Raw genomic sequence first — 12,406 nt, 5'->3', positions numbered from 1 at the left:
TACATCAGGCTCAGTAAAGATTGCGGTGACCCCATCTCCTTCTCTACATTTTCCATGGACGTTCTACATTGCGACATCAATGAACTGATCCTCGGTATGGATTTTTTTGTCTCATTATTAACTATCTCTGAACGTCATACAGGGTTCAGTGCTCCACCATCCTTCGAAAACTCACATACTGTGCATCCGCACCTATGTCCAACGCTCTGTGTCCACTGCAGCATACAATACCATACGCGAGTGCTCCGCCCTCGTAGGCAACATTGTGACCTGCGTTACCGACCTACTGTCAGAATACGACTCGGCGACACAACTCCGCCAGGACAACTAGAAACTGAAACAATGCATCACATCCACTTACAGTGAGCTCATCACGGCTTGTACCTCGCTTCTTTATCTGCAGTCCATGGCACTGCCACATAAACAAGATTGCTTGGCCGAGCCTAGCTCGAACTCTCACCAGGTTAGTCCACAAACTTTACTTGCGTGTGAAGTTCCAATCCCCCCTGTCGCACTCGCCTCATGCAGTGCCATGTGTTTCAAACAGTGGTGCTAATTACAGACGTGTGCACGTTGCAACAACGCCCACCTCTCGAACAACTGCCGCGCATGTTGACAAACATTCCCCCTCTCTCACTCACCGGCCACATGACCCAGCGGCCATTATTGTCCCACGTGTACGCCAGCACTGCTCTCGTCTGTGCTGGTTGTCCAGTGCAAGGTTAACAGCAGACAGTCAATCCCTGTTCCCCTTCGCTTGGCACTGCATGCGCACCCATCCCCTCCATACAAGTGCATGCCGCGCTCCTGTAAGAGACATGTTACTTTCGTGCTACCTTTCTCCACTCGCGCTAACGGCTACTCCTCATCACGCCCTACTCGTCCGAGGACTCGGTGCCAGGACATTAACCAACCTCATGTCCAGTTCTCAGTTTCTTCCGTCACTGATGTAATGACACACAAGATAGTTACCACTGCCGGCCCTCCTATTAGGCATAAGGTCCGACTCCTCAACCCTGTCAAGTTGCGCTAGGCCCGGCAGCAGATTCGCCCTACTCGTCCGAGGACTCGGTGCCAGGACATTAACCAACCTCATGTCCAGTTCTCAGTTTCTTCCGTCACTGATGTAATGACACACAAGATAGTTACCACTCCCGGCCCTCCTATTAGGCATAAGGTCCGACTCCTCAACCCTGTCAAGTTGCGCTAGGGCCGGCAGCAGATTAATGATCCTGCAACCTTCAGACAGCAACTGGTTGTCACCAATCCACTTTGTCCCCAAACACGAAAGATGTGTAGCAATTACAGATGCTTAAACGCTCGTACCATCATGGACAATGACCCAGTTCCGAACCTCAATGACTTCACTCATATGTTATCTGGCGCCACAATTTTCAGTGTTATTGACTGTAAATGCGCCAACCACCAGATTCCTGTTAAGACATTCCTTCAATGGCTATTATCATGCCACTCGATTTATTCCAATAGCACTTCATGCCATTCGGCCTAAAGAATGCGGCCCAAACGTGGCAGTGTTTCATTGACTCTATCTTGCGACAGTTCGAGTTTTGCTTTGTTTATCTGGACGACATCCTTATTTTCAGCAGCTCAGTGGAGGGACATGAAAGTCATCTGTCTACAGTCCTCCAGACATTGAACTCCAGTGGTGTCAAGGTCAACAAAGACAAGTTTCAGTTGCACCAGGCGTCAATCTCCTTCCTAGGTACACTGTCTCTGCTGGCGGAATACAGCCTCCAAAATCTCGTGTGCAGGCTATCACGTCTCTGCCGCCCCTAGCTACTTACAAATAGCTACACCATTTCCTTGGCACCATCAATTACTGTCGTCACCATCTGCCTTCCGCTGCCCTGTTCAGGCACCCCTGACGGATGCGCTATCAGACAAACAAACTTCCGGAATCATACCCATCTCTTGCACTGCTCTGATGCTGGAGGCCTTAGAGGCTCTGAAGAGTTCTTTAGCTCATGCTGTGACACTTGCCCACCCCGACCCCTCAGCTGAGTTATTCATCACTATGGATGCCAGCAACATCGCAGTGGGGGCATTGTTGCAACAACGCAAGGGGAACACGGTTTCTCCCCTTCATTTCTTAATACAAGAAACTATCTATGGCTCAGAGAAAATATTCTGCATTCGATAGAGAGCTCCTTGCTGTTTATGAGGCAATCAATCATTTCCGCCCCGACATAGAGGGATCTTCGTTTTTCGTGCTCACCGATCACAAATCACTGGCAGAAGCGTTCTGCAATCCACCTGAGCACCCACTCCCTTGACGTTACGGCCACTTTTGACCTGGTTTCTCAGTTCACAACATACACCCATTACGTCAAGAGTGCAGATAACGTTGCTGCGGATTTCTTCTCGCGGATCAGTGCTGTTTCCTGCATTGTTGATCTTTCTGATCTGGCCTCCCTCCAAGCTTCTGATGAAGGTTCTCAGGTTCTCCTATAAGATCCACAAACATCACTTGTTTTCATAAAGGCTAAATTTCCTGGCATTTCCAACAAGATGTGGTGTGATTCTTTGACTGGCACCCTATGCCCTTTGCTCCCACCCGGACTGCGGCAACAGGTTTTCGACGCCCTGCATAACCTAGCCAACCCAGGCATTCGAGCTACCACACATCTCATGTCAGAACGTTTTTTTGGAGGAATATCAAACAGGACTGTCAAACCTGGGCATGCAGCTGCATTGCTTGCCAGCCCAAGAAGATCAGCCACCACACCTCCCCATCTCTGGGCAAGTTCGACATTCCCGCAGGACGATTCTGTCACACACATATTGATGTGATCGGCCCTCTTCGTCCTTTGGAGGGCCCTAGATATATCTTATCAACTATAGACCATTTGTCTCGCTGGGTTGAGGCTGTCCTTCTCCCCAACATTGGCTCATGGATCGCTTATTTTGGGTGCCCGACCACAATTACCACCGATCTGGGTCGACAGTTCGAATCCTCCCTTTTCACCATCCTCTGCAATATCTGTGGTATTAAAAAAAATACACACTACCGCCTATCACCCACAAAGCAATGCATTGGTGGAGAGATGGCACCACTCCCTCAAGACGGCCCTTCGATGCCACGATTGTCTCTGGTCGGAAGATCTCCTGTGGGAGCGACTTGGTCTACACTCGACCTATAAACTTGACCTACAGGGAACTATATCCGAATTTATTTTCGGCGAGAATCCTATCCTACCGGGGGAACTTATGCTTCCTCAGTTTAGCGAGGATCTTCCCCCCTCGCCAGATTTCATTAGCCGACTGCGCACGCATGTTCAACAAACGCGTTTGCACCCACCCATCAGTCACTCACTGCCCAAGAGTTACGTTCCCATTGCACTCTCCGACTGCTCCCACGTCATGCTGCGTGATGATGCGGTTAGGCAGCCTCTTCAACCTCATTATCTTGGTCCCTACAAGATCCTGCGGCAGGGGAACACGACTTTTGATATCGTGATTGAACACCGCACACAGACAGTTTTTCTGCATCGCCTGAAACCGGCTTTCGTCGACCCTGATGGTCTCACACTGCCGCAGTTGGACTCTGCAGATGATCCATCCTTTTCAGATGATCCATCGTTGATCGAGACTGAAGACGTGCTCCCATAAACCTCACCGCACATCTCTTCTGCTGAAGACTGTTTGCCACTGTTCGTTGGTTTCCCAACCTTGCCCCCTGTTTCACCCTGCGCAGGTTTCGCACCCTCACATCCAACATCAGAAACACACACCTACTATCAGTTTGTCCTGCAGCGTGCCGCCGCACCGAGTGAATGACGTTTCTATAGTGATGTTCGATGACCGAGTGTTCATTCTTTTGACAGATACCAAGGTCCCGCCATCAGATGGTCCCTTACACATCAACATTGCACACAACCTCACACTCCTGTGCGAGTGTGACCGAGCATCTCTACGTGCTTTCATTTCTACGGACGACTCAATCGACTTAAGGGCCTCACATGCCTCCACCACGCCATCGACCACCCTGCCCGCTTACTGCCAGGCTGGCCACCGTCTCATCCGGCCATGGTGGCTGACTGACTATGAAGTGGACCTGCCTCTCGCTGCTCCACCTGCACAACCCACCTCGTTCGAGATGGAAGTACCTGTGGTGTGCCTGCCTAAACGCACAATTTCCACCGATGTCGATGCCCGCGCATCCTCACCCTTGGACATCTACATCTGTAGTACTCCGTACTGTGGGGCGGGGAAGGGGGGGGGGGGCTGCGTCGTGTCGATAGTTCGTATTGACCAATTGACAATGAAACTTAATATCTGTGAACTCCATGTGCTCTGTCGAGCCTCCATCTTAAACTTTATTTTAGTCAGTTCTTTGTTATACTTCATTCTGTACAGATGCAGTGTCAAGTGTAAATATATACGAGCTATGACATATATGGGAATTAAGTTTTCTATATCCCGATTACCGATCCCGTTCCCATAGTGTAATGAATGTTGATGATGCTGGTAGCACTGCTGAAAAACATTTACTGGAAAAAAAAGGTCGATTCAATTTTTGTGTTAACAGATGGTGCTTTGTTTACTGTCAACCTAACCTCACTTTCCCGTTTCCTGTACATGTGCTCAGTACAATGTCTAATCATGGTTGTAAAAACTCTGCTGACAGTTTGTGTTATATTTGTGGTGAAATTGTGATTAAAAAACATCAAAGAATTACAGACTTTGTGAAAAAGGTTTATCTATCATACTTTGCATCTAAAGTTGGTGATCAAGATAAATCTTGGGCGCCGCATAAGGTATGTTACCTGTGTGTTGAAATCTGAGAAAATGGTCCAAAAAGGAGGAAAAAGGTATTTAGATTTGCTGTTCCTGTGATATGGAGGGAGCCAAGAAATCATTCTGATGATTGATACTTTTGGAGTGTTATTACTGGTCATAATTCGAAAAACTAGAAGGTAATAAGCTACCCTAACCTTCTGTCCACCATCCGACCAGTAGGGCATGGTGTAGATCTGGTGGTTCCTGAACCACCAGATGATTTAAATTCTATTCCAACAGAAGCATTTTCTGATGTACAATGTGATTTAGATGAACCGATAATGATGAATTCCATTGTAATACAGAAAGTCTAGAGCCGAAATTGTTTACTGAGACTGATCTTAAATATTTGGTTAGGGATCTGGGCTTAACAAAAGAAAAAGCTGAATTGCTTGGCTCTAGATTAAAAGAAAAGAACTTATTGGAACCACCACATACACGTGTAGAAAGAGAGAGCAGCAATTTTCCAAGTTTTTTCAACAAGAAGGTGATTTAGTGTACTGCTGAGTCATTCCCGGTCTGATGAATGAGTTTGGTATTGAATACAAAAAGGAAGACTGGAGGCTGTTTATTGATCCATCCAAAACTAGTTTACAGGCTGTTTTATTACACAATGGTAACATGTATGTATCTATACCTGTTGGACATTCTGTACATATGAAAGAAAGCTATGAAAACCTAGAAATAGTGCTAAATAAAATAGGCTATTTTGCTCATGGTTGGATGATATGTGGTGATCTAAAAGTAACATATATGCTCCTTGGTCAGCAAGGTGGCTTTACCAAATTTCCATGTTTCTTGTGTGAATGGGACAGTAGGGCTAGGGATCAATATTGGTGCAGAGAGAACTGGCCTGTGAGGCAGTCTTTAAAACCTGGTGAGAAGAACATTCTATGCAAAACCCTTGTAGATCCAAAAACCGTACTCCTACTACCTCTGCATATAAAGTTAGGCCTAATGAAACAGTTTCTAAAGGGTTTGCCTAAAGATGGGCCATGTTTTATGCATTGCTGCCAAAAGTTTCCACACTTTTCAGAAGCTAAACTTAAAGAAGGCGTCTTTGTCAGACCTTACATCAGAAAATTGATGTTTGATGTTAACTTTGAATCCACAATGACCTTGAATGAGAAAGAACTATGGATATTATTCAAGCAAGTCATTACAAATTTCTTAGGACATGAAAAAGACCCAGAATATGTTTCTATTATAGCTACAATGTGAAAGAAGTTTAAAACTTTAGGATTTTTCACGAGTCTGAAAGTTCACTTTTTGAACAGTCACCTTGATTACTTCCCAGATAATATGGGAGATGTTAGTGAGGAGCGAGAAGAGCATTTTCACCAGGACATTAAAGTGATGGAAAAATGCTACCAAGGCCACTGAACACCAACATGATGGGGGACTACTGTTGGTCACTTCACCGAGAAGTTCAGCAAGGGACTCATCATAGAAAAAGCAACACAAGAATCTTCAAAGAAAAAAGAGAAAGAAAATACAAACCAATTCCAGCTGACAAGTGAAACCTCTACTAACGCATATCATTGTTTTAAGTAGCTTACAGTAAATACAAACCATGCTTATTTTGTAACAAAGCGGTTCATTAATTTCCCCATTTACTGTATAGCATAGGATTTTTATACTATATAATAAAAAGCATATTGCTCGAAAACTATGGGTGATACAAAAAACTAAGACTAGATTTGGATTCAGCTCATAAAAATCTATAAAGATCAGCTGTCAATGTAAAAAAAGGTTTTAAAAAATTTTCTTTGGCTTGTGTTATTTTTTCGGCCCCCCCCCCCCCCCCCCCCTCCCCCGACCCTGTTGGGTTGTTCTGCTCTTTCTCTGCCATTGGGAGCTAGGATTCCTCATCCATCTTTGAGACTGTTAACTGGGTTTCACCTGCAATGGTAGGCAGGGACCCTCATAGGGTGCTACCATCTGGAGCCAGATGGATCCAGTTTTTTTTTATTTATTATTATTATTTTTTAATGAGGTGTTACTCCTCGCCTCCTCCTTCCTCATCACTTGCAAGATAGGTCCTTGGGCTTGGGACCAGCAGTGGTGGACTTGCTGTATATTAATATTATTATTGTTATTGGCATGTCCCCATTCATTTAGAATACAGTTACTTCCTATGTTTATTGAAATTAAGTAGCACTAAGAAGGCAACTTATTGATTGAATCTAAAGGAAAAGGGAAGTTACTGTAGCATTTGCTTGCTGCAACAAAACACAAAAACTAAAGAACTGGAATAGTTTAAATTAATTTTGTCAATGTGTCATGAATGACAAGACATTAGTCCATCCTCAGAGGCCTGAGACATGGTCATGTGTGTGTGAGTTGTGCTTGCATGAATGTGTGTGTGTTTTCTATATCGGAAGAAGTCCTTTTGACTGAAAGTTAAATTTATAGGAATCTTTTTATTTCACTTGTCTGCAACCCAACATGTCCTCTATAAGTTGAGTAGCAATCTATCCTTTTATGATATCATTGTTACTCTTTCCTGGATTTACCACTGTTTGAAAGACAAAACTTGGTATATAAATATGTTATCTTGGTTAAAACTTGACTATGATTTTTATTTATTTTTTGTTTTATTTGTTTACTTTTCAGCTGAAATTTGAGGACGATCTTCGAATTACCACCATGTTCTCAGCAGAAGGTGAGAGTGTTGAGCTTAACCCATTTATGTATCCAGTGGGGAATGTGGAAGATTGGTTGCTGAAAGTAAGCATATTATTATATATATAATTATATTTGAATACTTCTCCATATTTTATAGTTCAGATATGTGAAATTTGTTTTTACTATCCATCTCTTACCCAGACAAATTAGCCGTGTGAGTGTGTGTAATGATTGGATGCATTAGCGCTTCACAGTGGTTGTTTTTGCCTTCTGCCATGGGTCATATGTACATAGCATGTTTAGGACATTACTGTCTGTCTCAGAAAACATTATGTTTGATTGGTCTGATTCATTACTTCATTCAGAAATTATCTGAACATAAAAGTGTGTTGCTGAAATTTTAATTCCCACTATTTTTCCAAGAAAGTTTTTGTATTTCTTTCAGTCTCATGTTGTTTCATAAACCTGTCTGTAGAGGATGTTACTGTAAATCAGACAGTATTTCTGCTGAAACTGTCTAGCAGATCAGATATGTATGCCAGACTGGGACTTCAACCTGTGACCTTTGCTTCTGTGGTTAAGAGCTCTAGCATCTAAGCAATCCAAGCACAACTCTCAATCCTCCCACTTCTGCCAGTATTTCATCTCCTATGCATCCAGCATATCTATGTGTGCACCATCATGCTTTAAACAGAGACATAAACACTGTGAAAGACATAAGACCCCAGGTTCAAGTCCTGGTTCAGCACACAGTTTTTTTCTAGCAGGAAGTTCCAAAGCAGTACAAACTGCACTGCAGACTGAAAATCCATTCCAGTATTTCTATTGTGTATGTTGTGTTGCAAATATGTGTTTTAGTTTCCTCTTATATTTTTAAGTTTGTTAAATTAATTGCATATGATACTTCCTTAATCAAAATAACTGCTACTACCCCCTCTTATGATTGTGTGCATGTACATTTATACCGTGCAGCAATTTGTCTAATGTGTGTGGTATGATAGTTTGGTTTCCAGATTAGTAGACAATTTAGAAGTATGGATAGGGTCCACTGTTTAAGTCTCTTGTGATGCAACTTGCTTCTAATAAAATGCATTTTGATAGATGTGCATGCTATGTAATAGATAACCTCCATAAATAAGCATAGAATGGGAGGGATTCTGTTTTTCTTTTCATATACTGCCATCCAATCAACTAGCAGCCCTGCCTGTACGATTTATTGTTTTTACTTGCACATTATTTTTTTGTTAGGTTGCTTCACTTGCATGTAGCATCATCCTTTGTTAAAACTGCTTCATGATAGTATTATTGTTATTATTATTGTTATTATTTTGCATCTATCATCTCATTGCTGAAAGATCATATTCTTCAACAGATTAAAGTGTGTCCATTGACACATTCACTATAAAAGCCATACAGGGCCTGATCAAACAATGCAAAGTCCAAGTTGTAATATCAACAGTATTATGAAAAGGATTGATTGCTATGCACCATAAGGATGACATGGTGAGTATCAATCTGTCATTTTCATAATGTTGGTGATATTCCAACCTGCGCTTCCCATGTTTGATTTTGCATAACAGACTTTCTTCCATTCCACAACCCAGTGATGCTTCCTGTTGTTACTTTTCTCTAAAGCAGGGGCAGGCAGGAATCCTGTACGTGTGCGGTGCACTTGCTCGTGTGCAGTTAACAGGTGTTCTGCGTGCACACAGGGGCAAGCTGGCCACCCGCTTCTCTCCCCTCCCCACCATACCGTCTCCCACTCCGTCCTCTGTAATGCGTTTTGTTTCCTAGCTTGCTTTATTGAATGAAGGTATAAGGTTGGTAAGAGTGCTAGAAAGAAATCATGCTTTGAAAGAGTACCTATTACCTACGATACGTTTTATTTAATTATCACAGGTGGAGTTTACAATACATTTAATCTCTGGAACAAAATTTCTACACACAGACAAACGCAAACAGTTACGTTAATTTTCATCACTGATGATTGCTTTTAACCGAGACTTATTCATTTTCATAATAGAAAAAAATCTCCCACATAAGTATGTCAAACCAAACATTAACATTATCTTCGCGGCTTCATGATGGAGACGAGGAAACTCTTGCTGTGGAAAGTCTTGATAAGAGTCTATTACACATCTTGCCAAAAGGAACTTGCCTCTCAGATGAGAATTACACTGTAGATCTATTAATTCCATTTGTAAATTGGGATGAATATCATCTACGGAAACAGCAAATGGTCTCGATAACCATTCAAAACTTGGGATAAATATGATATATCCTCAAATCGCCTGAGAAATTCCTCTTTTATTGCACTAAGTATGGAAACATATTTTTTGCAATTCTGTTCTCGCACAGTAGACAGACTAGGGAAATGCAGTGCATTCCCTGACGAGAGCTGTCATTCCCACAGCTCAAGCTTGCTAGTGAAAGCTTGCACCTTTTCAGCCATTTTACAAATTAGCTGATTTTCTCCTTGCAAACTTGTGTTCAATGCACTCATGTGTCCGGTAATGTCCACTAAAAATGCAAGGTCAGCAACCCACTCTGAATCTTCTAACTTTGGATCGTACCTTCCTTTGTCCTTTAAAAACTGATTTATTGGTATTCTCAGCTCAAAAGCTCTTTTGAGTACATTACCGAGGCTAAGCCAATGGCCTTCACTGTGGCATTGTATGTCACCGTACTCATTCCCAATTTCATCTAAATATGTGTGACACTATGTGTAATCCCGTGGGATCTCAAATAATTAACTGCCCGAATAACCACTTGCATGACGTCCCCCAGTTTTGCTGCTTTTGCACAGAGTACTTCTTGGTGCAAAATGCAGAGGATGCTGCACAGTGATTCTTCTGTACACTGAGGCTTTTCTCTTAGTAATCCAACAAATCCCATTTGTTCCCCTTTCATTGCAGGTGCTCCGTCTGTTGTCACTGACACTAAACGTTCCCAGTTTAAGCCAGCTGAATCGACAGCTTCCTCAACGGCTTTTGGGATGTCCGTGCCGGTGGTCGTGTTTTTTAAAGATATCATATCTAAAAAATCCTCTGCTATGTGCAGAGCAGTGTCCACGCCGCAGACATAAATCACTAATTCCGCAGTGTCTAAAATATATATGGACTCATCAAGTGCGATGGAAAATGCAATAAACTCCTGCACTGCACTACTTAATTGATGGTGAACGTCACCTGCCATGGCACTTACATGGCGCCAAGAAAGAGTGATAGCTGGAAACTGATTTGTATTCATTGGGAAAAGTAAATCAGCAGCATCATTGATGCGCTCCTTTATAAACTCACCTTCAGCAAGTGGTTTTCCAGTTCTCGCTATATTAAGCACAATCTTATAACTTGCACTTACTGCTGGGCTATCATTGTTGTCGTCCTGAGAAATTGAAAACAGTGCTCCATAAAATGTTAAATCATTTAGATGAGAGATATGATGAAATACAACGTCCACTACGTAGTGGTCGCTTCGCATCGACGTCCGCAGCTTAGCCAGGTACTACCCGCAACCTGCCGGTTGTCGCCACCGCCCTAGTTGACGACTGCACGCGAGCAGCACACGTGCCGCACTGTGCGCTCATGAGCCGCATGCAACGGTTGCCCGCCCCTGCTCTAAAGCATTACTTTACTGATTTTGCATAACAGCTCTTCTCCCATACCTCAACCCAGTGATGCTTTCCTTGTTACTTTTCACCGAAGCATCACTCCACTCAGTGTCCAAACCACAAATGCTCTGACACCCAAGCCATAATGTATCAAGAGTCTCGTACATGCACAACGCATGGCAACACAACTGTAGAGATAGAAGAACTACATAGATAACAAAAAATTGATAGTAAAGATAAAAAGCACACAAAAATCAGTAAATTCTTAAATGAATTAGGCAAAGCTGCAGTCTGTTTTCATCACTATTCAACATGCACATAGAACATGCAGTAATTGAATGCAAACAATACCATACAAGTATCAGAATAAATGGAGAAAGAATACAGATGTTTAGGTCTTTGGGTGCTGTAACTATGATAGCTTGAGATGAAAGAAATCTACACAGATACAGTACTAAGTGATGAGTAGAAAATGAAAATTAGCTGAAAAAACACAGAAATACTTGTGCTTCAAGGAATCACAAATAGTAAACATTAAAATTAGAGCAAATAAAATGAAACAATATCATACAAATACTTGGAAAGCAAGGTAACTGGAGATATAAAAAACATAGATGATATAAACAGAGACTTAGAGATGCAAAAGCAGTGTTCCTTAATAAAAGAAATGCTTTATTCTAACAACATGAATATTGAAGTGAAGAAAAAGATGAGCGGGTTATGCCTTTGAAACATAAATAATGTTCAAAAATGAAATGAAATGTCTTGAAACATTTGATGTATGGTGATGGTGATGCTTGTTAAAGATGAAAGTGGCCAGACATAACCACCAACCAGAAAGTCCTGCAAAGAATTGGCAAAGAAAGGTCATTTAGGAGAACAATAGAACACAGAAGACAAGAGTGGAGTCACAATGCAGGAGTCTCTAATTATGATGAAAACATGAAGTTAGCTTCTAGTAAATCCAGATAGAGAACTGGCAACCAATTGAAATATTGATGAAGAAGAAAATTTAAACATATTATTGTCGAAGGAGCCTTGGAAGACTTTTTCACATTTCTGCTGTGTCCTCTAACATATGTACTCACAAGATAAAGATGGAAGATCTGGAAATTGATATGGCAATATTGTTGCTGTTTCATATGATGTTATTAATGTTATAACACAAATTTTTGTTGGTAGGTTCCATAATTTCAGTAAACTGTCTTCATCCAAGAAAGCTAAAGGGTATCACATTCCGTTTGTATCAGTATTGTTAAAATATCACAAGGCTAGATTAAGCCACTTCATGTGATTCACATAAAAATGGTTTTTACATTGTTCTTCACTCATTGTTCACTTCTGTCACTTTCTGGCTTTACAGTGCTC

At 42.1% G+C, this 12,406-nt stretch overlaps 1 protein-coding gene across 1 annotated transcript in view; it reads left to right on the top strand.

Moving 5' to 3' along the window:
- LOC124620075 (dynein axonemal heavy chain 1-like) overlaps window positions 1-12,406 on the top strand; it is an 804,068-nt gene that overhangs the window by 116,966 nt on the left and 674,696 nt on the right. Inside the window, exon 11 of the mRNA XM_047146741.1 lies at window positions 7,417-7,530. Within this exon, the coding sequence (XP_047002697.1) occupies window positions 7,417-7,530 (114 nt within the window). The remainder of the gene's footprint in view (window positions 1-7,416; window positions 7,531-12,406) is intronic.

The sequence above is a fragment of the Schistocerca americana genome, chromosome 6 (assembly GCF_021461395.2).
Source record: "Schistocerca americana isolate TAMUIC-IGC-003095 chromosome 6, iqSchAmer2.1, whole genome shotgun sequence".
NCBI classification, from domain to species: domain Eukaryota; kingdom Metazoa; phylum Arthropoda; class Insecta; order Orthoptera; family Acrididae; genus Schistocerca; species Schistocerca americana.
The sequence above is the reverse complement of the archived record's forward strand: the minus strand, read 5'-3'. Positions and strand labels throughout refer to the sequence as shown.